At 42.4% G+C, this 27,618-nt stretch overlaps 2 protein-coding genes across 2 annotated transcripts; both read right to left on the reverse strand.

The window, feature by feature from the left end:
* Positions 1–5,498: 5,498 nt before the first annotated feature.
* On the reverse strand, positions 5,499–15,928 carry LOC129828992 (cerebellar degeneration-related protein 2-like). Its single transcript, XM_055890370.1, has 6 exons — positions 15,587–15,928; positions 14,445–14,557; positions 10,495–10,643; positions 10,062–10,232; positions 7,618–7,843; positions 5,499–7,447 (listed from the first exon to the last, which is right to left on the reverse strand). Exons 1-6 carry the CDS (start codon positions 15,666–15,668, stop codon positions 6,803–6,805), a joined length of 1,386 nt encoding a protein of 461 aa, XP_055746345.1. The 5' UTR covers positions 15,669–15,928; the 3' UTR covers positions 5,499–6,802.
* Positions 15,929–16,888: 960 nt separating this feature from the next.
* LOC129828993 (zinc finger protein 135-like) lies at positions 16,889–23,199 on the reverse strand. Its single transcript, XM_055890371.1, has 7 exons — positions 23,056–23,199; positions 22,268–22,470; positions 22,052–22,153; positions 21,851–21,940; positions 21,536–21,646; positions 21,293–21,416; positions 16,889–21,182 (listed from the first exon to the last, which is right to left on the reverse strand). Exons 1-7 carry the CDS (start codon positions 23,081–23,083, stop codon positions 18,850–18,852), a joined length of 2,991 nt encoding a protein of 996 aa, XP_055746346.1. The 5' UTR covers positions 23,084–23,199; the 3' UTR covers positions 16,889–18,849.
* Positions 23,200–27,618: the final 4,419 nt, after the last annotated feature.

The following is a 27,618-nucleotide window of genomic DNA, read 5'->3' on the forward strand; positions in this document are numbered from 1 at the left end:
CTAAGGTCAATTTTGTGGTGAGGTCTAAGGTGAGTCAGAGGAACAGGAGAGGTGCAGGGACTGACCCCAGTTTAGCCCCTCCCACCAGCCTCCACTGGTACAAGCCTTATCAGTATAATGTGTCTGCCAAGAACACTGCAGTTGACATTTACAGTAACTGTAAAATACATCAGTTAACAGTGTTTTATCACTCAGATTAAAGCAGTGATGTGTGGACTCAATGGTAATCTATTTTATTCCTTGATTACTATCAACAGCAACAGCATCATAGGACAGTTAATGTTACATACAAAAAAATCATGATGCTGCATTTATCAGAATGATCACACAAAACATTGGTAATTTAGCAGACGCTAATTACATACAACATTACCATTTAAACAGCAGTGAATGAAGTGTAGTACATATGTCCCACACAATCACTCATCTCCCGTGGGCAGATTCTGCGTGTACGCAAGATTTTACTTCTGGGTTAACCGATTATACAAGGTCATGTTTTATGGGAAGAAAAAATGCTATGTGCAAATGTATGGCACGTTTGTGTTTGAACCGGAGCGTGACTTCCCTGAGGACTCAGGACACAGAATGCTGTTCTCCGTCTTACCGAAGAGCCTTCACAAACTCCAAACCCTATATAGAGGGGCTCAGTGAATTTGGCGTGGTGTTTCAGTGCATCAGAGAAGACTGTAAAAGGACAGAGTGCCACCAGACCAGACCACCTTATTCTGCAAGAGTGGGAGGAGGGGACTTGTTAGGTAGTGTTTTAATTATTGTTCCAGGCAATGTAGTTGCCATCAGAGCAAACCAGCAGTCTCCAGGACTTGGCATTGCAACCGAGCCAGGTATCGTCACCCCTTCCTTTTCTGCTGATTCCTTTATACAGTTAAAGTCAGAAGTTTACATGCACTTAGGTTGGAGTCATTAAAACTAGTTTTTCAACCACTCCACAAATTTCTTGTTAAGAAACTATAGTTTTGGCAAGTCAGTTAGGACATCTACTTTGTGCATGACACAAGTAATTTTTCCAACAGTTGTTTACAGGCAGGTTATTTCACTTATAATTCACTGTATCACAATTCCAGTGGGTCAGAAGTTTACATACACTAAGTTGACTGTACCTTTAAACAGCTTGGAAAATTCCAGAAAATGATGTCAGGGCTTTAGAAGCTTCTGATAGACTAATTGACATCATTTGAGACAATTGGAGGTGTACCTGTGGATGTATTTCAAGGCCTACCTTCAAACTCAGTGCCTCTTTGCTTGACATCATGGGAAAATCAAAAGAAATCAGCCAAGACCTCAGAAAATAAATTGTAGACCTCCACAAGTCTGGTTCATCCTTGGGAGCATTTTCCAAATGCCTGAAGGTACCACGTTCATCTGTACAAACAATAGTACGCAAGTATAACCACCATGGGACCACTCAGCCGTCACACCACACAGGAAGGAGACGCGTTCTGTCTCCTAGAGATGAACGTACTTTGGTGCGAAAAGTGCAAATCAATCCCAGAACAACAGCAAAGGACATTGTGAAGATGCTGTAGGAAACAGGTACAAAATAATCTATACCACAGTAAAACGAGTCCTATATCGACATAACCTGAAAGGCCACTCAGCAAGGAAGAAGCCACTGCTCCAAAACCGCCATTAAAAAGCCAGACTACGTTTTGCAACTGCACTTGGGGACAAAGATCGTACTTTTTGGAGAAATGTCCTCTGGTCTGATGAAACAAAAATATAAATGTTTGGTCATAATGACCATCGTTATGTTTGGAGGAAAAAGGGGGAGGCTTGCAAGCTGAAGAACACCATCCCAACCATGAAGCACGGGTGGCAGCATCATGTTGTGGGGGTGCTTTGCTGCAGGAGGGACTGGTCACTTCACAAAATAGATTGCATCACGAGGACGGAAAATTATGTGGATATATTGAAGCAACATCTCAAGACATCAATCAGTCGGGAAGTTAAAGCTTGGTCGCAAATGAGTCTTCCAAATGGACAATGACCCCAAGCATGCTTCCAAAGTTGTGGCAAAATGGCTAAAGGACAACAAAGTCAAGGTATTGGAGTGGCCATCACAAAGCCCTGACCTCAGTCCTATAGAAAGTTTGTGGGCAGAACTGAAAAAGCGTGTGCGAGCAAGGAGGCCTACAAACCTAACTCAGTTACACCAGCTCTGTCAGGAGGAATGGGACAGAATTGACCCAACTTATTGTAGGAAGCTTGTGGAAGGCTACTTGAAATGTTTGACCCAAGTTAAACAATTTAAAGGCAATGCTACCAAATACTAATTGAGTGTATGTAAACTTCTGACCCACTGGAAATGTGATGAAAGAAATAAAAGCTGAAATAAATCATTCTACTATTATTCTGACATTTCACGTTCTTAAAATAAAGTGGTGATACTAACTGACCTAAGACAGGGAATTTTTACTAGGATTAAATGCCAGGAATTGTAAAAAACGGAGTTTAAATGTATTTGGCTAAGGTGTATGTAAACTTCCGACTTCAACTGTATGTCATAGCTATACCAACCCGCTCTGCCTCCCAGTAACAAATCCCTGACAGACCCTCTCTACACGGCATTTGTTTCAAATGCTCAAATCTTTCTTGGTGGTCAGGGCTGCTTCTCTCACCTCTGTCACCTTTTTGTTGTCTTCAGAAAGAGAGCGTCTGTGTGCTGTGTTAGTGTCCAGTGTGAGCGCAAACAATCATGCCACTGCACTAAATTTCAACTATGAATCTTAAAAGGTTTTCTATTTTTTTTTTTTTTTTTAACAATATATTCTCATGTAAATAATATGTTGGTTTTATACATATCATAATTGAATTTAGTCCTGGACTCCATAGTAGGCAGGACTTACATTTGGTACATCTGCGTTTGAGCCTGCATTATAGTCCATATTATTTTGACAAACAAAGAATAGATTAAATGCCAGACTGCAACCACTATTTATGTTTTACAAATATTGTAATGATTCATCCAATCCTATATTACTTTTAAAATGTGTGTTTGTACAGTACTAGTCAAACGTTTGGACACACCTACTCATTCAAGGGTTTTTCCTTATGTTTCCTATGTTCTACATTGTAGAATAATGGTGAAGACATCAAAACTATGAAATAACACATATGGAATCATGTACTAACCAAAAAAAGAGTTAAACAAATCAAAATATATTTTAGATTTTTGATTCTTCAAAGTAGCTACCCTTTGCTTTGATGACAGCTTTGCACACTCTTGGTATTATCTCAACCAGCATCACCTGCAATGCTTTTCCAACAGTCTTGAAGGAATTCCCACATATACTGAGCACTTGTTGGCTGCTTTTCCTTCACTCTGTGGTCCAACTTATCCCAAACCATCTCAATTGGGTTGATGTCAGGTAATTGTGGAGGCCAGGTCATCTGATGCAGCACTCCGTCACTCTCCTTCCGCACATGCAGAGATCATCCGTTCACCTACTCTGCGTCTCACAGACACAGCGGTTGGAACCAAAAATCTCAAATTTGGACTCATCAGACCAAAGGACAGATTTCCACCGGTCTAATGTCCATTGCTCGTGTTTGGTTACTACATGATTCCATGTGTTATTTAATAGTTTTGATGTCTTCACTATTATTCTACAATGCAGAAAATAGTAAAAATAAAGAAAAACCACCATATGTGATGGTGGGGATGCAGGGCTGTGTTCCAAACAAAAACTACAAGTGTACTTGCTTCAGTTATTTAATGGAAAAGCTCGGTGAGCTCAAAAAAGCACCTTATAGTTGAAGGCTCTTTTCTCGAGTCATAAAACTCCATTGAAATGACTTAGGAACTGTGCACACTTTGGAGAGGTGTGTGGCCACTTGAAGACACCAACTAGACCTCTCACTTAAACCCAGCCTTTTTATTTGTCTTATTTTGCACCTACCCCACATTTTTCATGAATATTGTTATGCTACTGATTGTATCTAGAGTATTTTTAGATTTAGTTATCGACAAATGCTGCCAAAAGTACAGTAATGTAAAATGAAAATGTTTGGATTCAGTCTTGTGTCAGGTGAACTGTTGTGTCCCCACGTTTGGTCTGATTATGGGGAAATTATCTCCAATGTTCCTTTTCAATCGTTACAATGGTTATGCTTAAAATTCTCATATTTCTTCTGTTAGAAACATTTACATTTGGCCCTATTCATATAGGCCAATTCCCACAAGTCTAAAGGGTTAAGCAGAAAATGAATATTTACAGGGAATTGGTGTTTCTACCAAGAAAAGTCATTAAGAAAATGCCAATGTCCAAGAATGCAAATGTCTTAAACTTGTTTATCATAGAAGGCTCCATGCTTGAATTATATTGGCAGTATCATAGACTGGTCATTCTTCATGGACACACAGCTGGGTACAAGTGAATCTGGTCTCTCCTGATTCATTCCTCAGAGAGACAGTGGTCCTCTTCTCACTCTCCCCAGAGACTAATTTTTAGAGTCAGTGGTCCCCTTCTCTCCCCAGAGAGACTGATTTTGGAGGCGGATATAAAGGCTTTCAGAAACCCATCCGTGTACAGTGAACACATGCAGTTTTGTCTTGAAGTGGAACAATGGAAGACAAAGTTTAAAAAAAGTTATCCCCCAGAAAATCTTGAAATCATATTTGTTAAAAAAAAATAGGTCAGTGATATTATTAACGTGTCTATTTGTTTCTTAGCTTTTTAAATCTATAACATAGCACCATATGTCCTCATCACCGCTATCTTCATGCCGTTTGATTTCTTACCGAGAAACCAAATCTATTCATATACTGTAAGGTTCAGCAAAAGGTTTGTCTACATTTCAGTTAGTGCTACGTGTGTTTAGTATGTATAAAATAAAACTTCATCAGGAAATACATTGAATTATATCTATCTATTTTACCAAACTTTTCTCCTTTCAAAAGAGATAGCCTAATTATGTACAGGTACAATCATAATATACAATTCTTATTGGCATTTGCAACAAACTGATTTTGAGCACAGATTGCCTGGAACTAAAGATTATACTAACCCTCAGAATTTGTCTTACTCCTCATTTCCAATACACCAGACTTTTTACTTCCTTCCAACTAAACCATTTTGTAAAATGCCAAACAAGGCAAGTGAATCTGTTACTATGTAGACTATTAAATACAAATAAATGTAATTTAGCAGCACTCTTACCCAGAGCAAGTTACATGTTCGTACTGGTTCCCCATGAGAATCAACCCCACAACCCTGGTGTTGCAAGCACCATGCTCTACCAACTGAGCCACACAGGATGATACACATGCATACAGTACAAAACAGCAACTTACAGAGTCCCACCGTACTCTGCCCTCCATCCTGTCCCTTCTGCGAAGTGAGAGTGGTTTCACTGTCTTGTGATACCAGTGTGATGTCCCTCTGTGTATAAACTGGTTTGCTCAAATTGCATGGATGATGATAGCACCTTGACAAACCACATGACTAGGCATGTAATAACTGACGGATGGAAACACAGAATCCTCTCAGAGTTTGCATTTATCAAAGATGACACATACATTTAATATTTTGGTATCTAATACAATGAACAGGAACTACTAATAGCACTTGTTATACAATACAGTGGCAAGCTACATAGTGTCAGAAAAGAACAACGATCCCTGTGCAAGTCTTAAGTGCATCTCAATACAATGTGATTTTACAGTGATGTCAACTAAGGATGTGGCTATCATGAACAATTAGGATAGCATGAGTAAAAAAAAAAAAAAGATTAACCAGACAGTTTCTGACAAAGTCAGAACAGCACTTATGAAATGTCTACATTGTCGGTCATTGTATTCGTAAAGCACATCAATATCATAGCACCGTACAGTATATAGCTGAGTTTTGGTATAGCCTCAGTAGATTATCACTAGCTACTACATTATTCATTAACAACTCATTCTTCGTTCCCAATTACTTTCGTTTTTAAACTTCAGGATCAGGCAAAACACTTTGAAGACATACAGTACAATTGTGAAAGATAGAGTTCCGGAAATTATAGTGCATCATGGACCTGACATGAGCACCACAAACCATCAGGTGTTTTTTCTGGTAAAATATTCAGAAACTTTTAATAATGACAAAGATCTAGGCCAAACATTTCATAGCTGTAGTTGAAGATGCATTGATGATTATTGTATAGCTGCATTGAACAAAAGCGATAACAAGCTCTCCCTTTTTAAAATTCACAGATTGCCTTCACACCTCGCCTTGCAAGGTAACTCATTACCAAGAGTAGGAAGCAGTGGCATTTCTAGGCACACAAAGATGGTAACAAGTTCCCGTTTTGACCATCAGGCTCAGACAATTCACTTTAAAAGGATATGCAACTTTTGATTTAACAGTGCATAGAGGTACCATTGAAAAGAGCTAGTCCACAGAAATAGTTTCCAGAGGTCCTTGGTTTCTCAGTGTACAGTAAAGTTGCCCTTAGATGCTAAGCAACTGGCTCAGGTATACCTGGGAGATTGAGGCAGAATTATGTACAATAGACTGAACGTTAGGCACTGTTGTTTCCATGCATAAGAGCTGGTGTATCTTGCCTTTCTTTAGCTGTGCCAACGTCCATAGATAACGATGAGCCCTTTGAGAAGGTTATCAATTCATCTTCACTTCTACCAGATTTAACACGTCAGTTCCCAGGCAAACTTTTAAACAATTCTTTCAAATTGTTTGAGTATGGTGCTTTGCTTGCACATACAGTACGTCCCAGCTCCAATTGGGAAAAGAAATAGCTTGTTCAACACAAACCCATTTTTCTACATTTATTTGCAAAAGTAATGCTACTCCAGCTGCCAAGACTTTCCCCTGTTCTCACTCAGATCCTCTTTGGTTTTCTGGATGCAGGTAAAGATCTCCTTGAATAGTGCCTTGTACTCAGGCTGGTGAAGTTCATCCTCCTGGCCCTGGCGGAGGGAGGCTGGGCTTCGTGGGCGGACCAAGGGGGCTCCACTGGGCTTTTGGACGTCCTTTTGGCTGTGCTGTTGGCTTGGGTCCGGCTCCCCCTGGTGGCAGCGCCGCAGCAGCGCGTCATATTTGACCTGCAGGGCGCTGTACTGAGCGTCAACCTCGTTGAGAAGGGAGATCCCACGCTGCTTCACCACCTCCGAATGGCGGACGCACGAGCGCTCGTGATCATGACTCTCGTATACGTCTGACCCCTCACCCCGCAGCGACCTAAGCTGCTTCTCGCTGTTGCAGTGCTTTAGGACATCACAACCTTTCACCTTGGAATGGTAGCTGACCTCCATCAGTTCTCCCTCACTCTCTCCATCCTCCCCCATCCCCCTTTCCTGGTTCAGGGGGAAGAAGAGGGCATTGGGCAGCATGCCCAGGCTGACCCTTGACCTCAAAGCTTTGTTGCCGTAGTCGGCTCTCCACAGCTGACGAAGCTCCTCAGCTTCACACTCCAGCTCCACTAGTCTGGCCTGGACAAAGAGAGAGAGGAGAGATAGAGAGAGAAGGCGGAAGAGAGAAAGAGAGACACGATTCAGTAATGTCACATGGAACTCTTGACTTTACCATTTCCCTACATACTATTTGAATTTGAAGCACGCATCTGCTTCAAACTATTCTGTGTGTTGCTTCTCTTCCTCACCTGGCACCCCTCCATCATTCCCAGGCGTTGCTCCAGTGCAACATTCTCATTGGCTAGGTGGTCTGCATCTCGCTCTGCCCCCTCCCTCCGAGCACGTTCATTGGCCAACTGGGTCTGTAGGGAGCGGAGCGATCGCCGTAGCGACTCCTGCTCCTCCTCCTGCCACGAGACGTCAGAGGGAGACCAGAGGTCATCCGAATGGTCTCCAGAGTCGACACTCGAGTACCTTAGAGGGGTCAGAGAATCCAACCAATCAAACTTTAAAAAGGATGGTAAACAGCTTTTGTTCCAGTCCAGACCAGCACTTACACCTAATTAGTGTAATAAAGTCACTGATAAGCTGCCAATAAGACTAATCAGGGAGTGATCTTTAGTGAAGGCAGAGATGAGTGGCCTTACGGGTGGAAAATTACCTTAAATCAAATCAAAATCAAATCCTGTGGGTGACAACTGTGACCAGTGAGGTCAGTAGGGAGAGAGTACTATAATCTGCTTGGCATGTGTGTTTATCAGTGACCTATGAGTTTAGGCCTGGATTAAAGGAGAGGAGCCCATCCCTAACTCAATAACACAGTCTGAACTGCTATGGCATCAGAGGACAGGAATAGGGCTAGAGTACTAGCAGCAGCACTAGTCCCCTTCAACAGCTGCAGTGTACGGCAAGAGAGCGAGAGCGAGACAAACCGCAATGCTAGGGCAGGGCCAAGAGGGACTTGTTGAAACATAGTGGTATTGAATGAACGCAATCTAAAGTGGGGCTTAGGGCCTTAGGCCATCTAGAATAGAACAAACTAATGGCAACTTCAGTGGGGCTACGTCTTATCACAAAACACTTTCTACCTGCAGCTTAAAAACAATTATTAATGCACAAGCTATTCAGCTGTAAATATATTAAATGTTAATACATTCAGGTCCTTTAGCCATTTTGCCACAACTTTGGAAGTATGCTTGGGGTCATTGTCCATTTGGAAGACCCATTTGCGTCCAAGCTTTAACTTCCTGATTGATGTCTTGAGATGTTGCTTCAATATATCCACAAAATTTTCCTTCCTCATGTTATCATCTATTTTGTGAAGTGACCAGTCCCTCCTGCAGCAAAGCACCCCCACAACATGATGCTGCCACCCCCATGCTTCATGGTTGGGATGGTTTTCTTCGGCTTGCAAGCATCCCCCTTTTTCCTCCAAACATAACGATGGTCATTTTGGCCAAACAGTTCTATTTTTGTTTCATCAGACCAGAGGACATTTCTCCAAAAAGTATGATCTTTGTCCCCATGTGCAGTTGCAAACCGTAGTCTGTCTTTTTTATGGCGGTTTTGGAGCAGTGGCTTCTTCCTTGCTGAGCGGCCTTTCAGGTTATGTCGATATAGGACTCGTTTTACTGTGGTATAGATACTTTGTACCCGTTTCCTCCAGCATCTTCACCAGGTCCTTTGCTGTTGTTCTGGGATTGATTTGCACTTTTCGCACCAAAGTACGTTCATCTCTAGGAGACAGAACGCGTCTCCTTCCTGAGCAGTATGACGGCTGAGTGGTCCCATGGAGTTTATACTTGCGTACTATTGTTTGTACAGATGAACGTGGTACCTTCAGGCATTTGGAAATTGCTCCCAAGGATGAACTAGACTTGTGGAAGTCTACAATTTATTTTCTGAGGTCTTGGCTGATTTCTTTTTGATTTTCCCATGATGTCAAGCAAAGAGGCACTGCGTTTGAAGGTAGGCCTTGAAATACATCCACAGGTACACCTCCAACAGACTCAAAATTATGTCAATTAGCCTATCAGAAGCTTCTAAAGCCATGACATCATTTTCTGGAATTTTCCAAGCTGTTTAAAGGCACAGTCAACTTAGTGTATGTAAACTTCTGACCCACTGGAATTGTGATGCAGTGAATTATAAGTGAAATAATCTGTCTGTAAACAATTGTTGGAAAAATTGACTTGTGTCATGCACAAAGTAGACGTTCTAACTGACTTGCCAAAACTATAGTTTGTTAACAAGAAATGTGTGGAGTGGTTGAAAAACTAGTTTTAATGACTCCAACCTAAGTGTATGTAAACTTCTGACTTCAATTGTATATACACTACAGTATGTGGACACCCCTTCAAATGACTAGATTCAGCTATTTCAGCCACACCCGTTGCTGACAGGTGTATAAAATCAAGCACACAGCCATGCAATCTCCATAATCTCCATAGACAAACATTGGCAGTAGAATGGCCCGTACTGAAGAGCTCAGTGACTTTCAACATGGCACAGTCATAGGATGCCACCTTTCCAACAAGTCAGTTTGTCAAATTTCTGCCCTGCTAGAGCTGCCCCAGTCAGCTGTAAGTGCTGTTATTGTGAAGTGGATACGTCTAGAAGTGGTAGGCCACACAAGCTCAAGGAACGGGAACGCAGAGTGTGTGTATTTCATGTATGAGTGTTGTGATCTCACCTGTGTGTGCTTTGCAACTCATTCAGGCAGGACACACTCTGCACCCCGTAGGGCCTCCATGATTCTGCAAGGGGTTTCCTATGGGGATTAGCAGGGGCTGTCTTCAGATCCTCTACCTGACATTGCAGATCCTCCACCTGGGTCTGCAGAACCTCGATCATCTCTGTGAGCCTGGAGAGAGACTGACTAATCAAGTTGCTTTTGCCCTCACACATTTAGCTCTCATCTCACCAACTCAAGTCGTTCACCATTCCATCTGTATTCTCTGCAGAAAGACTCGGGCTGTGTCCCGATTCTCCACCCCGTCATTGATTTAGATGCGTAGGATTGATATAAGCATTGGCTGGAGGGAGTTTCCACTACTGTTACATTAATTTGAGAAAATGTGCGAGAAGGGTGAAGAATTGGGAGGCAGCCTCAGGTTTCAACCCACCCCTGGATCTTGTGCTGGGCGGTCCTGTTGTCCTGTACCAGGCGGGTGTTGCTCTGCTCCTGCTCTCTGGAGGACTGATCTAGCTGCTCGTACACCTTAGCATGCTGATCATTCACCTGTCTCAGGAGGTCCACCTGCTTAGTCAGGTACTGGAGGGAGGGGGATGGAGGAGAGAACCAGGACTCAGTATCATCACATAACCGGCCACCTTCAAATTCACAATTCATTTCTACTTTGAATCCAGATTACACATTGGTGTAAAGTACTTAAGTAAAAATACTTTAAAGTACTATGTAGTCATTTTTGGGAGTGTCTGTACTTTACTATTTCAATTTTTGACAATTTATACTCCACTACTTTCCTAAAGAAAATCTGTACTTTTTACTTCTATACATATGCTGGTATGCCCTTGGCTGTCCGTAAACAAAAAGTGCCGTCTTGTTGGCTTTAATATAAGGAACTTCATGTATAGCATTTGATTTTACTCAATTATGACAATTTAGTACTTTTTACACCACCGTACATTTTTAACTATACTGAACAAAAATATAAAATGCAACATGAAACAATTTCAAAGATTTTACTGAGTTAAAGTTCATTTAATGAAATCAGTCAATTGAAAAAAATGTATTAGGGCCTAATCTATGGATTTCACATGACTGGGTATACAGATATGTATTTGTTGGTCACTGATACCTTAAAAAAAAAGTAGGGGTGTGGATCAGAAAACCAGTCACTATCTGGTGTTACCACCATTTTCCTCATGCAGCGCCACACATCTCCTTTGCATAGAGTTTATCAGGCTGTTACTGTGGCCTGTTGTCCCTCTCCTCTTCAATGGCTGTGAGAAGTTGCTGAATATTAGTGTACACATAGATCCAGAGGGTGACATGGGTGACATTTCTGGTGAGTATGCAGGCCATGGAAGAACTGGGACATGTTCAGCTCCAGGAATTGTGTACAGATCCTTGCACCATTTTTTTTACCAGGTAAGTTGACTGAGAACACATTCTCATTTACAGCAACAACCTGGGGAAAAGTTACAGGGGAGATGAAGGGGGGTGAATCAGCCAATTGTAAGCTGGGATGATTAGGTGACATGATGGTATGAAAGATCATAGAGAGCATCTGATCTCCCATCCAGGGACCAACCCTGCTTAGCTTCAGACGCAAGCCAGCAGTGAGATGCATGGCGGTATGCTGCTTGCATGGGACTGTGCAGGTGATGGCGGCGGATGAATGGCACGACAATGGGCCTCACGATCTCGTCACTGTATCTCTGTGCATTCAAATTGACATCGATAAAATGCAATGGTGTTCATTGTCCGTAGATTATGCCTGCCCATACCTTAACCCCACCGCCACCATGGGGCACTCTGTTCACAACGTTGACATCAGCAAACCGCTCGCCCACACAGCACCATACACGTGGTCTGCGGTTGAAAGGCCGGTTGGATATACTACCAAATTCTCTAAAACAACGTTTGGGGCGGCTTATGGTAGAGAACTTAACATTAAATACTTTGACAACAGCTCTGGTGGACATTCCTGCAGTCAGCATGCCAATTGCACACTCACTCAAAACTTGAGACATCTGTGGCATTGTGTTGTGTGACAAAACTGCACATTTTAGAGTGGCCTTTTATTGTACCCAGCACAAGGTGCACATGTGTAATGATCATGCTGTTTAATATGCCACACCTGTCAGGTGGATGGATTATCTTGTCAAAGGAGAAATGCTCACTAACAGGGATTTAAACAAATTTGTGCACAGAATTTGAGAAATAATTGTTTTTGTGCGTATGGAACATTTGACACATTTTTATTTCAGCTCATGCAACATGGGACCAACACTTTACATGTTGCGTTTACAGTTTGTTCAGTGTAGATACTTTTAGACTTTTAGTCAAGTAGTATTTTACTGGGTGAATTTCACTTTAGTCATTTTCTATTAAGGCATATTTAGTTTAACTCAAGTATGACAAGTGAGTACTTTTTCTACCATTGAGATTACACCATTGTACTTGTTCAAGTCAATACGATTGGTTAAGCCACTACATACAAGGCATACACATTATTTAATTTGGTTGCTTGTTCAGCCATGAATGAGATCAATCAAACTTGGCAGAATCAATGACAACTACCTCCTGGCTGAGCGACTATTATTGCTTTGATAGCAGCATGTCTGTAATAGCATTTGAGTGGTCTGAATGAGTGTCTGTAAGAGCGTAACACTTCTGGCGAGAGGCTGACTCCTGAGGAATGTAGAAAGGCACCAACACAAGGTAAAGGTCAGGCTCTTCTCGTTATCACAGGTTGATTCAGACTGAAGAGCTAAATACACTAACAATGGTGCTGGGTAAACATAACACTATCTCTCCTCACACATCATTTCTCTGCTTCTCCCTATACATCTCTCTCTCTCTTTTCCTTTGAGAACAGTTTATCTTATCAGGGTAAAACAGGGAGAAAGTCATAGATAATAACAGTTCAATATCTATGGAGAACGCTGTGAACCTTTAGTCAGCTCATTAAGTAAGATCAGCCACAAAACACCTACTAAAAACATAAATCCTGGCAATAAAACAAATACTGCTACAGTAGATAGGAGCTATAAATGATCTTGCAACGCATTTCACTTAGATAACTTAGTATTTTGAATTCTGCATGTTAATATCATGAAGAATTGTGGCGATGATCTATAGTGTAACATAACATTATAGGAAAGGTAACATAATTCACAGTATCAGCTTTCTCCTATACCGTTTCTACATGCAGTCAGGTCATGAAATGGATGGCACCTTTAGAGAGATGAATTCTGTCAGTCAGCAGTTTCAGAGACGGGGAAGGATTTAGGAGTCGCACAACCAGAGCTGACCCTGTTCAGGGAAATTAAATCCAGAGCTCATCTGGAAATGAGTGGCGGTTGCTGACCATACAATATAGATTTAGTATTGATACAAGAGAAGAAAACACCAAGACTGAATGTGATATTTAAATACAAACTCAATAATTGGCTTAATAGATTCTCTAGCATGGAGAGGCTATTTATTCTAAAGTTATTTTGAGTCACAACAATACAATGGCGGCAATGTTGGTTCAAAGGTATGTCCGAAAAAAATAAAGAGGACAACTGATATGGGCAGTCTAGCTTTCCTAGTCAAATCAAATCAAATGTATTTATATAGCCCTTCTTACATCAGCTGATATATCAAAGTGCTGCACAGAAACCCAGCCTAAACCCCAAACAGCTAGCAATGCAGGTGTAGAAGCACCTGAAACTTCCCTAAACAAGGTGAAAAGCATTGAGGTATGTTGTTTTCAAAGGAGGAAGAGATCCCAATCGGTGCACTACCGTTTGATAATGGTTTTGTAAACTTATTACCTGGGGATTTATAGTATAGAAAAAGAAAGACAAGGATTGGAATATAGATTTTGTAGCCTTGTCTTGACAAAACCATTTCAGATGAAGTCTGCATTATAAAATAGCCATTATATTCTGTTACCTTTGTGTTTCTAGGGTCCTACCCTACATGGACCCATGGTAAACAACAGGTGCAACCGAGAGATGAAGTAATCAGTCCATCAGGGTCCAACCCTCTAATTTCAGCTTCAAAGGGAGTTAATGGTAGCCTGTCTTTTGGCAATATGGAACACTGATTTGATTAAGGAATTAAAGGAGCATAAATCTGAGGAGAGATCCTTTTGTTTTCAACATCTCTTGTTTTCAACAGGAACAGATTGTAGCCTAACGGACAGGCCTCAGGTGTGTCAACTAGTGCTCGATTACTTGGATAATGTGTGCTTGTGCTGGGATGGAAAACAAACTTGCACACACTACGGGAAATGCCTATAGCTATAGTTTGGGACTGTGTCTCTGCTGACTCCTGATTGGTCAAGCCCAGTTACCTCTACCCTTGTAGCTACAACCTGATTGGTTAATCCCTTACCTCTATCTCCTGTAGCTGTTCCTGATTGGTGGAGTACATCTGTTGCAGCCCCTGCTCCAGCTCTCTGTTCCTGTCCAGTAGGGTCTTCCCCAGCTCAGCAGCTAGGTGCAGGTCTACATGGGAGGAAAGAGAGATCAGAGAATAGGATCGATAAATGATCACTGTGTGTCACCAACAAAATAATAGCTTGGGCAAAGACACGTCCATTAGTGCGACAAGAGGTTGCAGAGTGCAGTGTGCATCTATGGCTGTGTCTGTGCCTCAATGCTCAAGGTCAGGTACATGCATCTATCTTGCAGACATCCTACCTGGGTTGGTGTGTCAAATACACGCTACTTGTGCTGCCCATGATTTACAGTAGTTTGCCAACAATTGCCTACAATGGAACTGATGGAATATAATCCCAAAAAGGGATAAATCAAACAAACCTCAAATATATTGGAGATATGTAGGCTATTTGACCCAAGTCAGGGCATTTACAATCAGAAAGGTAAGAGCTATTTATATATATATGTATCTACCTTCATCACTCTGGCCTAATTCATGCGTTGTGAGAATGTCTCATGTACAGGATTTGTGATGGGGTGAGTTTATGAGCATGAAAAATGAATAGATGTTTCTAGAGCCATTTCCCGTTTCCTTATTTCTATTCTAGCATTCATCAATAGATAGCCAAAGATAGATATTGAGCAATGCAATTTCGTGGAATAAAACCTTAATATGCAGAGATGAACATTTTAAAATGTGTAGAAAATCTAAGACAAAGGATTATTTTTTTCAAATGTTGGTTACTAAATCCATGGCAATGGAATGATAGCCTCGGGGGTGATGGAAATTCTGCCTGAGACTACCTTGAAATATTCGTCCGAAGCCCGACAGTGTGTTCTGCCGCAGTAGGCTACCAAATGTGTCTCGTAGCATGTAGGCTACTACATTTGCTAGTGACATGACACCTGCCATATGAAAGTGGCGGTGCACCAGGCGCTCATTGTTTCAGCGCCTGCTTGAAAATAATTTTGTTTTACGCTGTGTCAAATTGTGGCCACTGCCTGGTTTATTGCTGCCGGCCACTGATACGCACAGCACAGGTCGACCCGCGCTTTCCCAGTCTCGGTAATCAATATGGATATAATCATATTTACCATGCTCAAGGTCCTGCTTGTCATACCAAGGTTCATCCTCCTTGATTTCGAATTCTTCCACCTCAATCATATCTGTAAGCATATTCGGCCACAATGAATCCCCGACTGATCAATGGGCTTTCATTGGAATTGGTGGGATACTAATTTAGCAGACAATGCAACATGCCTTTGAGATATAATAATCCACCAAATGCGTTTCCCCTCATCAACTGGTGCTGTCTAAAGCGGATGTCTATTCACCGGCTACAACCACAGTATGATGAAAATGCCTAAGCATCGCACTCCACACACATATCCCCTCCAGCAGCAACGTAGTTTACCACGTCAGTAAACGCGCACTGGTCTATTCTTCTTCTCTTTCTTTGATATCATGACGTTCGCACATTTTGTTTGGGCATGCTGCCACCTACTGTGCGGTAGTGTGTGGTCTTTCGCGTTACATTACATGCTAAAAAAGGAAGGGGGACTATCTCTACGCCTATATACCACTATTTAAAAAAATAATAATTATAACACCATCCCATTCCACTACTTTGACCTTAATTGATCATACACCATAACAACAGACTCTTTCGTTCAACACACCATGTAACTATTCTGCAGCAAAGCCTTGTACAGCAGTGGAGGCTGCTGAGGGGAGGACAGCTCATAATATTGGCTGGAATGGAATGGTATCAAACACATGGTTTTTATGTGTTTGATACCATTCCATTCACTCCATTCCAGTCATAACACTTTATTTTAGACATTATTATGAGCCGTCCTCCCCTCAGCATCCTCCACTGTCGTACACCTAAGTACTTCTCTGCAGCTGCCATCACATCTATTTTCTGTGACTTACATTACATTTATGCGGTACAATTGAAAACCATGGCAATGAATGCTAAAAAGCCAACCTCACTGAAGCACAAATTCGTATAACTCTGTATTGGCCTAGGCCTACTACTCACCTTTGACCCATCATCCTCTACTCTCTTCACTGCCTCAGCATACGACACCATCTGTTCAACTCTGACCCTGGCAACCTTAAACTGTCTCTCTCGCACTGGGCACTACTGACATATCCTAACATGACTTTGTCAGGTAAAAACTCTGCTTCAAAACTCAAAAGAACAGTGTCTTCTCAGTTTCACCACGCTCGCCACCGGGTCAATTTCAGTTGCTCCACCTCAACACTTAATACCACCCAAGCCATCACTCGTTTCAATGCTCCGGAGAGCAAAGCAATTCTCAGGTCTTATCCCAGGGCGTGTGAAACACAGAAAATCATCACTTTGAGCTACCTTCAGCAATTTAACAGTACCCAATGTATTTTGTATTTATTATGGATCCCCATTAGCTGCACTCTTCCTGGGGTCTGACAAAATTAATGCAGTTATACAATTTTAAAAACATTACAATATATTCATTACAGAATTCACAACACTGTGTGCCCTCAGGCCCCTACTCCACTACCACATATCTACAAGGCAAAATCCATGTGTACGTGTGTGTATAGTGCATATGTTATCATGTTTGTATGCACGTGTCTGTGCCTATGTTTGTGTTACTTCTACCCAGCCTGAGACTACATGTGGGTCAGCCAAAAGGCAAGGATCATCCTTTGCATGACCATCGGGGTGAGGCTCGAACTCTGAGATTTTCATCACTCGTCAGGTAAAATTTCTGAGCCATGGTTTGTATTCTTCCTCAACACACAATCTTCCCTCTGCACTTCTCCTTCTTCCTCGCTGTCCATAACCACATCTATCCGTTCACAACGCTCATGCCGCGCCTTCATCCGCTGTTCCGTTCACCATCCCCATGCTGCTCCTTCATCCACTGTATTGTTTGCAGAACATGCACTGATGGCCTTTTTCCAATACCCAACTTCTGTTCCTTAGCACAATTTACTAGTCTGGCTATCTCTGACTTCTCCATGTTTGCAAAACGTGCTGCACCCTTGACCTTGCAATTACACAAGTCCCTGGCAACATACTGTACTGTTCTTTTCTATCAGTTACTATTGCACTGCACACTTCCCTTTGCTGATAAGTTGAAATGACGTAGGCATCCTAAGAGTGTGCCATTGAATGACTTGTACTATCGAGTATGAATAGTCTTGTCTTCCTTTACAGGCCTACTAAGCTATGTGCATTTTGTAGCGTCTGGGAAAACATGTGCACATGATTCGTTCATTGATGTCTACTCCAGCCAACCTTAATAACCTACCTCCGAATATACCTATTAAAGAGTTATCACAGACCATAAAATACATATAATAAATATACAAATTAACCATTGAAAGCATTATTTAAAAACTATTTTGTATTCACAATCATTCAATACATTTTATTTTTACTTGAAACAACAAAGCTAAGCCCTATGCATGAGAACAGGCCCAGGGGTCTCATAGGCTGCATTTAGACAGGCAGACCAATTCTGATATTTTTCCCACAATTTATTTTATCAATCACATCAGATATTTTTCAGAGCTGATCTGATTGGTCAAAAGAACAATTAGTCAAAAATATATCAGAATTGCCCATCTAAAATCAGCCAGACCATTATTAAAACTGAAACACTATTGGCTATGATTGGCGGAAAACCCCTTCCACTGTAGAATGCACTACACTACAGCATACATAGACTAGTCTAGTATCTATCTGACAGTATGAAAATGTTAGAGCCTTATCTTAGAAAACCCCTGAACATCTTGAACTTTGAGCTCCACCTTTGTGATGTGATGCTGCTGATAATCACTGTTCATAAACAGATGCTGCCCTCATGTTTTTGTCCAATTATGTAACATACAAAACTGAAAATATACATTTCACCATACATTTCAGAAAGCACAACTTATTTTGACTGACAAAAACAATATACGTTCCAAAAGCATGGCCCCATCTACTTTTATTCAGGGTGAAGTGTGAATGGATGCTTGAGAAAGACTACCAACTCCCTCTAGCGGCGAGTACAGGTCTGCACCAAAATACACATGGTTTTATTTGAATGGGGATAGATAAAAACCCATTGCCTAACAACCATCCAATCTATTGCATCAGTGTTAATAGCTTGCATTATTTCCAACTCTTGTCCCTTAAAGCATCTCAGGGATACATATTCCCAGACATGTCATGTTTCTTAGATCCTTAATTTTTAAGACAACAATATTTCAGAAAAGATCTAGAATAAGTTCACAACAGAGGGACAAAATGTTTCATTACTAACATCTATACAGAAAACAAAATACAAAGCAACAAAAACAATTGACTTGAACTTGCTCAGTGTTCTTTCCTGTCATGTGCTTTCAACAGGTCTGCTCGACTGAAAGCTTTCTCACATTTCAAACATTTGTGGGGCTTCTCTCCAGTGTGAATCATCATGTGCCTTTTCCGTTTCCTAGAGTCATCAAATTTTCTTCCACAGACAGAACAAGGATATGGCTTCTCCCCCGTATGAGTTCGCATGTGTTGAGTGAGATAACAGTTTTGAGTAAAACCCTTCCCACAGACTTTACACTTGAATGGCCGCTCCCCAGTATGGTATCTCATGTGTACCTTCACTTCAGATTTTGATTTGAAACTTTTGCCGCACTCCAATTCGGTGCATTTAAAAGGCCTCTCCTGAGTGTGAATCAGGTCATGCCTTGTCAATGAGGACATGTTCAGAAACAGCTTACCGCAGTATGTGCACGGGAAACGCACCCCAGCATGATGTCTCGCCACATGGACTTGTAACGTCCTTTGTAATGCGTATGATTTATCACACTGGGAGCAGGAAAAGTGTTTATCTCCAGGTTTTTTGTGAACACACAGCATGTGCATTTTCAGTTTTGCATTGCTGATAAATCCCTTTCCACACTCCCAGCAAAGGCATCGTTTCTCTCCTGTATGTATTCTCTCGTGTTCGACAAGAACCGCTGATAAGTTGAACTTCCGTGGACAGTGGGAGCACTGGTATGGGAGATCTCCGGTGTGAGTCCTCTCGTGTCTGATGAGAGCTGCTAGATCAGTGTAGCTTTTATCACAGGAGGTGCAGAGGAATGGCCCGCTGAATTTATGAGCATCCAGATAGTGTTTCTTAAGGGGCTTGACCCCATTGAAGCTGTTTTCACACATGGTGCATTTCAAAGGCTTGTGCGACAGCTTGTGCCTGTCTAGCTTTACTGGGTCTGCAAACATCCTACTGCACTCAGTGCAGTGGAGGGGGCTGTGGGTGAGTGCATGTACCTGGGCCTGGGCCTCTTCAGGATCAGCTCGCAGCACCTTGCACACAGTCTTTACAATGTGCTTCCTCATATCATAGATGTTCTTGAACGTCTGTCCACAATGAGGACATTTGTGAGGGCGCAGATCTGAGTGGGATCTCATGTGAACTTTCATGCTGTAAGATTTCGGCAAACGTTTTTTGCAAATGCAGCACACTTTTGACTGTTTGTGTTTTTCGGTCTTGCTAGGTTCGCCAGATGGGTCGTAAGATGGGTCCTGGGGAGTACTGGTGCAGGATGAGTCACTGTCCTCAGGTGTTGCCACAAGAGGAACACCACTGGACGGCTCCGTGTCTCCTCCCTCAGGTTTCTGGACTGTGTCCTTCTCATCACTAGCTGGAGATCTACTCCGCCTTTTCTTGGAGTCTTTGTCACACTTTAGTCTCGGTTTTTCCAAGCTTTGTGGGTCCTTGTAACTCTTATCACACATATTCAACTTGCCTTTGAGCTGCTTAGATGTTTCACCTTTAGGTTCTGACACAACTACTTTACACACATTTTGCCGATGTCTCCTCAGATCAAAATGGTACAGGAAGCGTTTCTTACACTGGAGACACTGAAATGGGCGCTCACCTGTGTGGATTTTCTGGTGCCGCTTCATGTCTGCACCTCGACTGAAAGTCTTCCCACAAATTGGGCATTTTTTGAACATATTTTCTTCTGAAAGTTCTGTTTTGGTTTGTTGCCGTTCTTGTGCTAGCAATGTCTTCATCTTACGCCCCCTGTTTTGTCTAACTGGTCTAGATGGCAATATCAGGTTAGTAGTGTCAATTCTTTGTAGCTCCACTGAAGGCTTGTGAAGCATTGAGGATATGATCTTATCAGATACGTCTATGCTTTTCATTTGCTCTCCATGACTTCCACTGTCTTTATGAGTCTTTATTTTGGGCTTTCTGATGCTTGAATCTTCATAAGGCTGTGCCACCCCATCTTCCCCGATAACCATCACTGTTCCGTACCTGGGGTCCACTTCGTCAACAATACCTTCAGTCTCAACTTGTACTTGTCCAATCCCCAGAACATTCTCTTCTTCATTACCGTCATAAACCTCCATGTCCTCATGTTCCACAGGGTCAGCAAACTCTATAGATTGTTTGTTGTTTTTCTCACATTCTAACTGCTTCTCTCTTTTTATTACATCCATACTTGTCCCGGGTTCCATCTCTGTGTACTCAGTCAGTGTTGCTGAGTCCACCTCCAACTCTTTGGTGAATGTATCCATGAAGACATTCAAGGATAATGTCTGTGTTTCTGACTCTGTCTGTTCAGTTGCAATCACCACCCTTTCTACTGGAGGGAGACAGAGAGCTGAAAGAATGCAGTCCCCATCGGAAGAAGACAGAGTATCTAGAAAGGGAAGCGAGAAATTAAAGACAATGGTTAAATAGTGGATAAATGTCAACGTCCCCTACAGAAGATTGGCCAATATCTACATGGGTCCTGTGAGAGATGTCTACCATGGTTGTCCAGCTGGCTGAGGTCTCTGTGGTACTGAAGCAGGGTTTTCAGCTGCTGAGGGTGAGACACAGACTGAACACAGTCCTCCAGAACAGAGGGGACATCGCTGAGCAGGGACGCAGCCTGACACGGAAGGAAAATAGATACGATTTAGGGGTGATTCAAAATATACTCTATGAATGAACCTTTGTGAATAGTGATCCTTCACGGATTTGATGAAGGTACTATTCTAATTTCAGTACCTGTTGAAAGTTTGATACTGGAAGTAGCTTCTCAAGTCTTGACAGAAACTGGCACATGAGTTTCTCTATTGCTGCATCATACTTGGGACCAAATTCCACAGGAAAAACATCCTGAGAATAAGAAATTAGTATAAAATAAATCATATCTGATATAAGAACATTTGTCACCTGCAACTCACATGGACACATACAGCTGTAATCAGAATAAAAGGAGGTCTTAAAAAAAGGTCAACATTGTTTATAAATAAGACGGATTGCGAGTGTGCACTTCTGGGTAGTAGTATACCTACACAGCTATTCCAAAGCCACACTGACCTGGAAGAAGTGTTCCATCTCATTTGGGTCGTTCAGAAGGCTTTGAATCAGCCCCAGAAAGTTAGATTCAGATAAATCTCCATCATCAGTCTGCAAGAAAGAAAACACTTTTGTTATAATGATCATTATCAAATCAGTTGTGTGGGACTGACTGACTGGCTGATGTAAACCTTTGCTGAGCCTCTGACCTTAAGAGCTCACCTGTGTCCCCCAGAGAGGTGTGAGGGTCTGTATCCTGTCTAGGTGTGGCTGAATGGTCTGGAGGTCAGCGATCGGCTTGGAGCGACACAACTCCAGGACCAGCTGAAACCAGAGCAAACCAGTCAGGAAACTTATTTGAGACCATAAACATGACTAATTATGATCATATCTCATATTCCCCCCCTTAATGATGAGCACTAGCTCCACCCCTCTCACCCGTGCTCGAAGACCCAGAATAAGTTGGGCCCTCTGTCTGAGGTTCAAAAGCTCTGGAACCATCTCTGTGACCATGGTAACAAACTCCTCCAGCATCCCATAATCCATCACGTGTCTCTGCTGGACCGTTTGCCAGATGGCTGCTGAGACCAGCCGCAGTGGTGGGACCATGAGGCGCAGAGAGGGGAGAGGAAGAGGGGGCCCTGAAACAGAGAATTTGACTTAAGTTGTTTACAAATCAAGCACCTATTATTGCACGGAACATCAAACTTTAGCGTGTGGAACTACTATGTGTCATTGTCAAGAATGTTGTGTGTGAGTGAGAAGACCTTGTCCTTGTCCATCCAGAAACAACCCCTAGCCCTTCCCTTGGAGTCAGTCTTCCTTTTGATTAGCTTAGGGGAGTTGATCAATGCGTGGATCTAAAATAATGGGGACAGGTCGTAGGGTTGTTTCTGGAAGGGCCTAGAGAAGCAGTGAAACGACTGCAAAGCAGAAAATAAATTAGCTTGTTAGCTAGCAAGCTAAAACGTCAAGGAAGTTTAATTCTTCTACTGCATTATTCAATAAAAGGCCGGGCATGAAATCAGAGAGGTTTAGAAATGCTGCACAACTTCAATAATTCAAAATAAAAGACCCGCAAAACATATTATAGACGTTCTGGAACGAGTCCAGTTCCCGCACAAAACAGCAGGAAGTTAGCCATACTTAGCTAGCTAGCTAAGTATGGCTAACTATGCCCTATCTAGCTCTAGTATCTTATACATAGCTAACTATACATATGTTACCTTTCCCCCCAGACATTTGTTTTTGCATGTCTCTCCACTGCAGTCACACGAAAATGCCAATCGTTTTTGCCAATGTGTGCCACCCAATGACTGCATATAAGAAGGCGTCACCAGCGAGGAAGAGGCGAAGCAAGAGGGTTTACACCTCCCAAAATCTGTCCACGAAAATAAGGCCAGGAAGTGAGGCACTTTAGTATGGAGGGCAATTTGGATAACAAAACATGTAATTGCTAATTTGATACGTCCAGCTTATTTGATTGAATATACGTTTAGTAATGGTTAGGTTGTTACGAATGCACCGATATAAGGCAACGCATGCGGCATTTCGGCAACTTTGATAACAATGACTTTATATCGGAGTAGTGCATGCTGTTCACACGCGTATCTGCCTTCTCATTGGCTAGAATGGGGCCGCCTGATCTCGCCTCCTCCCACCTGCCGTCCATTTTTGAGGATATGCAGTTCCACTTTTGGAGTGGACACTTGATAATCTTGCCAATATATGAAATAATCTTCGGTGCCACTGTGTGTGCGTATTGCGGGGACCTATTTAAATGTAACACATGAGGTAGCGGGAAACGTGTAAACGGGCTTGTTTGACATTGCAGCCGGCTGACTGATCTACAAACCATCATAAATAACAACTCGTTATTATTTGTAGATCAGTCAGTCACCATTTACCCACAATGCCTCATGGATTTCGTAAACTACCATTTATAACTAAAGTACCTCTGTGGCATAACAACTTGGGTGCAATCATTCCAAACATTTAAAATACACACCCTATCCCCTCAACCCTCAAATTAAGTGGACACTTCTGGTGACGTTTCATGACGTCTAACGAGTATACACTTGCAGGGCGAGGGAGGATTTTTTTTTTTTTTTTTGGAAAATTCACAGGACTTGTTTTATTGGAGAATTCCAGAACATCAGATACCTCAGAGAACCGCTCATCTAAAAAATAAAAAAACAGCAAGATGGAGAGCTGTCACACACTACTGCTGTGGGGGAGACTAGGGGAGACACGCATGTCACTGTTACAGGGTCGCCTAGGAGACAAGCATGTCACTGTTACAGGGTCGCCTAGGAGACACACGCATGTCACTGTTACAGGGTCACATAGGAGACACGCATGTCACTGTTACAGGGTCGCCTAGGAGACACACGCATGTCACTCTGTCCAGAATGTTTCTCATGATCCTCTTTCTTATTGGACAACACACTTTCATCACGCTTAGAACATGTTTCATGTAAAAACAGGAACATTTAGACGAAGCAAGGGAACGTCAGGGAGAACCGTTAATAAACCAGGACTAAGGTAGAACCCTAGGAGAACCAACTGTGGAGGAGGGGGGCACAGGAACACACAACTCACTATGGGACGGGAGGCACTTTGCTTCCTGCACAATTATGAAATGCTGTTTAATTCAAAAAGATTTTAGTGTGTTCATCTTTCCTGCAGACATTTTGTTGATATGACCACTGCAGATCTGCATCATATTACTCAGCTTTGCTTTGTGCTAAAAATCTATACGGACAGTAGATAGAGTGCCATGTGGTCTCACATGTGCCTCTAAACTTCCCCATCTCATGCTGTCCTTCTGTGCTGTTAAAACATTCAAATGGTTGGTTATAATCTATTCAATATTTATATGGGGTCTCTAACTTCTGTGCTTCCACCCGTACATCCAATTCTTGACACCATTTTCCCCAGCCAGTTTGGTTGTAATATCTTTGATAGTGTGGATTACCCAAATATGACAAACATTCAGCTGGACAATAAGGCCTTTCTGATCTTCTCAAATAACAAAAGTTTTTATTAAAGTCAGCACAGGCCCTATAATCATAAGGATTATGTACCACCACTAATTATTTCAGTGGAAAGGGCGCACACAATAAGCAATTTGTCAGTCAAAATATTTTATGCTGTATATTGAGCCCATTCATACCATTCATTTTTTGCTACTTTCTTCAAAGATGTGTCCTTGTATAGTTCTGGGATTGAATCACCAATTGGGGTTACAGTCTCCTTTTCTTGACTTAAACTACTGGGATTGGTTAGAAGGTTCCAAATGTTTTGGAGGAACCCAACTGATTCTGATGTTTCTGGCTTTTTTGTAACGGCAATGGACGGTAGCTGAGTTGTTACTGCTGTTGTTTTTTCTGCAGTCGTTACCACTGTTGTTTTTTCCGCAGCCTTTACTGCTGTTGTTTTTTCCGCAGCCTTTACTGCTGTTGTTTTTTCCATAGCCGTTACTGCTGTTGTTTTTTCTGCAGCCGTTACTGCTGTTGTTTTTTCCGCAGCCGTTACTGCTGTTGTTTTTTCCATAGCCGTTACTGCTGTTGTTTTTTCCGCAGCCTTTACTGCTGTTGTTTTTTCCGCAGCCGTTACTGCTGTTGTTTTTTCCGCAGCCGTTACTGCTGTTGTTTTTTCCATAGCCGTTACTGCTGTTGTTTTTTCTGCAGCCGTTACTGCTGTTATTTTTTCCGCAGCCGTTACTGCTGTTGTTTTTTCCGCAGCCGTTACTGCTGTTGTTTTTTCCGCAGCCGTTACTGCTGTTGTTTTTTCCGCAGCCGTTACTGCTGTTGTTTTTGTTGCAGTCTTATCAATTTTCTGTCTTGTCAGAGGCTCTAGGATGGGGTCAATCTGGATGATAGTCACACTATTCCCTTCAGACCATTTAGTGCTAACTATTTCTATCATATATTCTTCACCTTTCTTTTGGTCACGCTTTTCCGTGGTAATCAGCCAATTAGCTTCTCCTTTGTTTATTCTTAGGTTGCATCCTTTTAAGTCCCAGATGGCTTCTCCCCTCGTCTGATGATGGGTCCATCCACAGAGTCGTATTTCTGGTAGAGGTCTGGTTCTCCTAACTCTCCGAACTTCTGCTTTCGTTATTGTCTGGGATGGAATCGGGATGCTAATCCTATTTTTTTCTAAAGGAGATTTTGTAGAAACTTGTTTTCTTACCCTACTTTTGACATACTTTATGGTTGTAGGTGGGTTTGTTACCATGTTTCCTAGATTTGCTGCTGTTGCTGTCAAGGCCATTTCACCACTCTTCAGTTGTTTTGGTTTCCACTGTCTGTCAGGGAGACCATGTGAGGGAAGAGAAGTCGATGGTAGGGAAGTCTCCTTCCCATTCTCCTGTCGTTGTTTCTCCGTCCCCTTGGACAGCGCCTCCGTCAGGGGTATCTGCCAGAGTAGGTATGTCATCAGGAGCAACAGGCATGTCACACCTCCCCATCCCTGGACTCTCTGGATCTTCAGGCGAGTGTATCTGTTGACTATTGGGGGTTGCGCCTTAGTCCTCTTCTCCTTCTGTTTCCTCCAGGCCCATGCCTGGTGTATTAGCATCATCTCCTTCTGTTCCCTCCGGACTCTTGCCGGGAGTATCAGCATCCTCTCCTTACGTTCCCTCTGGGCTCAATGGTCGCTCGATCACCCTCTGAGCTTTGGTGCAGTGGTTTAGATGGTACCACGTGGTGCTTCCTTCCCCCTGGATGGCTGTTCGTGTCGCTCTGACCACCTCTTAGGGACCCTCTCGCCTTGGCTCGTTGCACTTCCTCCGGAACACTCGGATGTAGACCCGATCTCCTGGTATCACCGGCCGGGGAACCTCTGATCCTGGTTCAGGTTCTCGCCCTTTTTCCTGGAGATAGATAACTTTGTGTACGGCAGTTAGTTGTCTCATATATGCTTTTAACTACATTTCTAATTGTTCTAATGGGGGACCTTTATAGGGCCCTCTTAGATCTGGCACTGGCATGGGTTGACCCGTAAGCATTTCATGCGGTGTTAGATGCATATTTCTGTTAATTTGCATGCGGTACCTCATTAGAGCAAGCTGTAGTGCATCCACCCAATTAAGCCTTGCACAAGCACAAATTGTATTTATCTTAGCCTTAAGAGTTCCAATTATTCTTTCTACCATTCCTTGTGACTGGGGATGATAAACGCATCCTAGTCTTTGTTTAATCCTTAGCTGCTGTATTACCTGTTTTACTGTCTTTTGAATAAATGCTGATCCATTGTCTGAACTCATTTCTGTTGGTATTCCAAACCTAGGTATTACTTCTCTGGTTAAGAATTTTATCACTGTTCCCGATCCCTGATCTGCTGAGGGTACTGCTTCTACCCATCTGCTGAATCTGTCTATGATAACCAGCATGTATCTCTTGCCATTTACTGGTTTTATCATATCCACATAGTCCATAACTAGGTGTCGGAATGGTCCTTCTGGGACCGGTATGTGGTCTATGGGTGTGGTTATCCTTTTTCATACATTGTTTTGAGCACATATCTCACATTTTTCTAATGCCTCATCCACCATTGCCTGTAGGTATGGTGACCAGTAGCCTTGTCTTTTAATCTTTCTTATCACTTTGCACCCCCTAGCGCAATGGTCCAAACCATGTGCATCAGCAATAACCAAATTAAGTAATGTAGTAGGTGCCACTATGGTCCCTTCATGAGATCTCCAACATCCCCTGTCATCTTTGGTTGCCCCCTTTGGTGCCACATGGATTTCTCATAAGGTCCGGCTCATTCCTGCATCCTAA

This window comes from Salvelinus fontinalis, chromosome 30 (genome assembly GCF_029448725.1).
Source record: "Salvelinus fontinalis isolate EN_2023a chromosome 30, ASM2944872v1, whole genome shotgun sequence".
In the NCBI taxonomy this organism is placed as follows: domain Eukaryota; kingdom Metazoa; phylum Chordata; class Actinopteri; order Salmoniformes; family Salmonidae; genus Salvelinus; species Salvelinus fontinalis.

Excerpts from the sequence above, each read along its gene's own strand:
- LOC129828992 (XM_055890370.1), bottom strand. The coding sequence starts at position 15,668 with ATGCTTACAGATATGATTGAGGTGGAAGAATTCGAAATCAAGGAGGAT. Across the intron at positions 14,558-15,586 it reads CAAGCAGGACCTTGAGCATG|ACCTGCACCTAGCTGCTGAG; the intron begins GTAAATATGATT and ends CCTCCCATGTAG. Across the intron at positions 7,844-10,061 it reads GAGTTGCAAAGCACACACAG|GTACTCGAGTGTCGACTCTG; the intron begins GTGAGATCACAA and ends GACCCCTCTAAG.
- LOC129828993 (XM_055890371.1), bottom strand. The coding sequence starts at position 23,083 with ATGCAAAAACAAATGTCTGGGGGGAAAG. Across the intron at positions 21,417-21,535 it reads CAGTATCAAACTTTCAACAG|GCTGCGTCCCTGCTCAGCGA; the intron begins GTACTGAAATTA and ends CTTCCGTGTCAG. Across the intron at positions 21,183-21,292 it reads CAGCCAGCTGGACAACCATG|ATACTCTGTCTTCTTCCGAT; the intron begins GTAGACATCTCT and ends TTCCCTTTCTAG.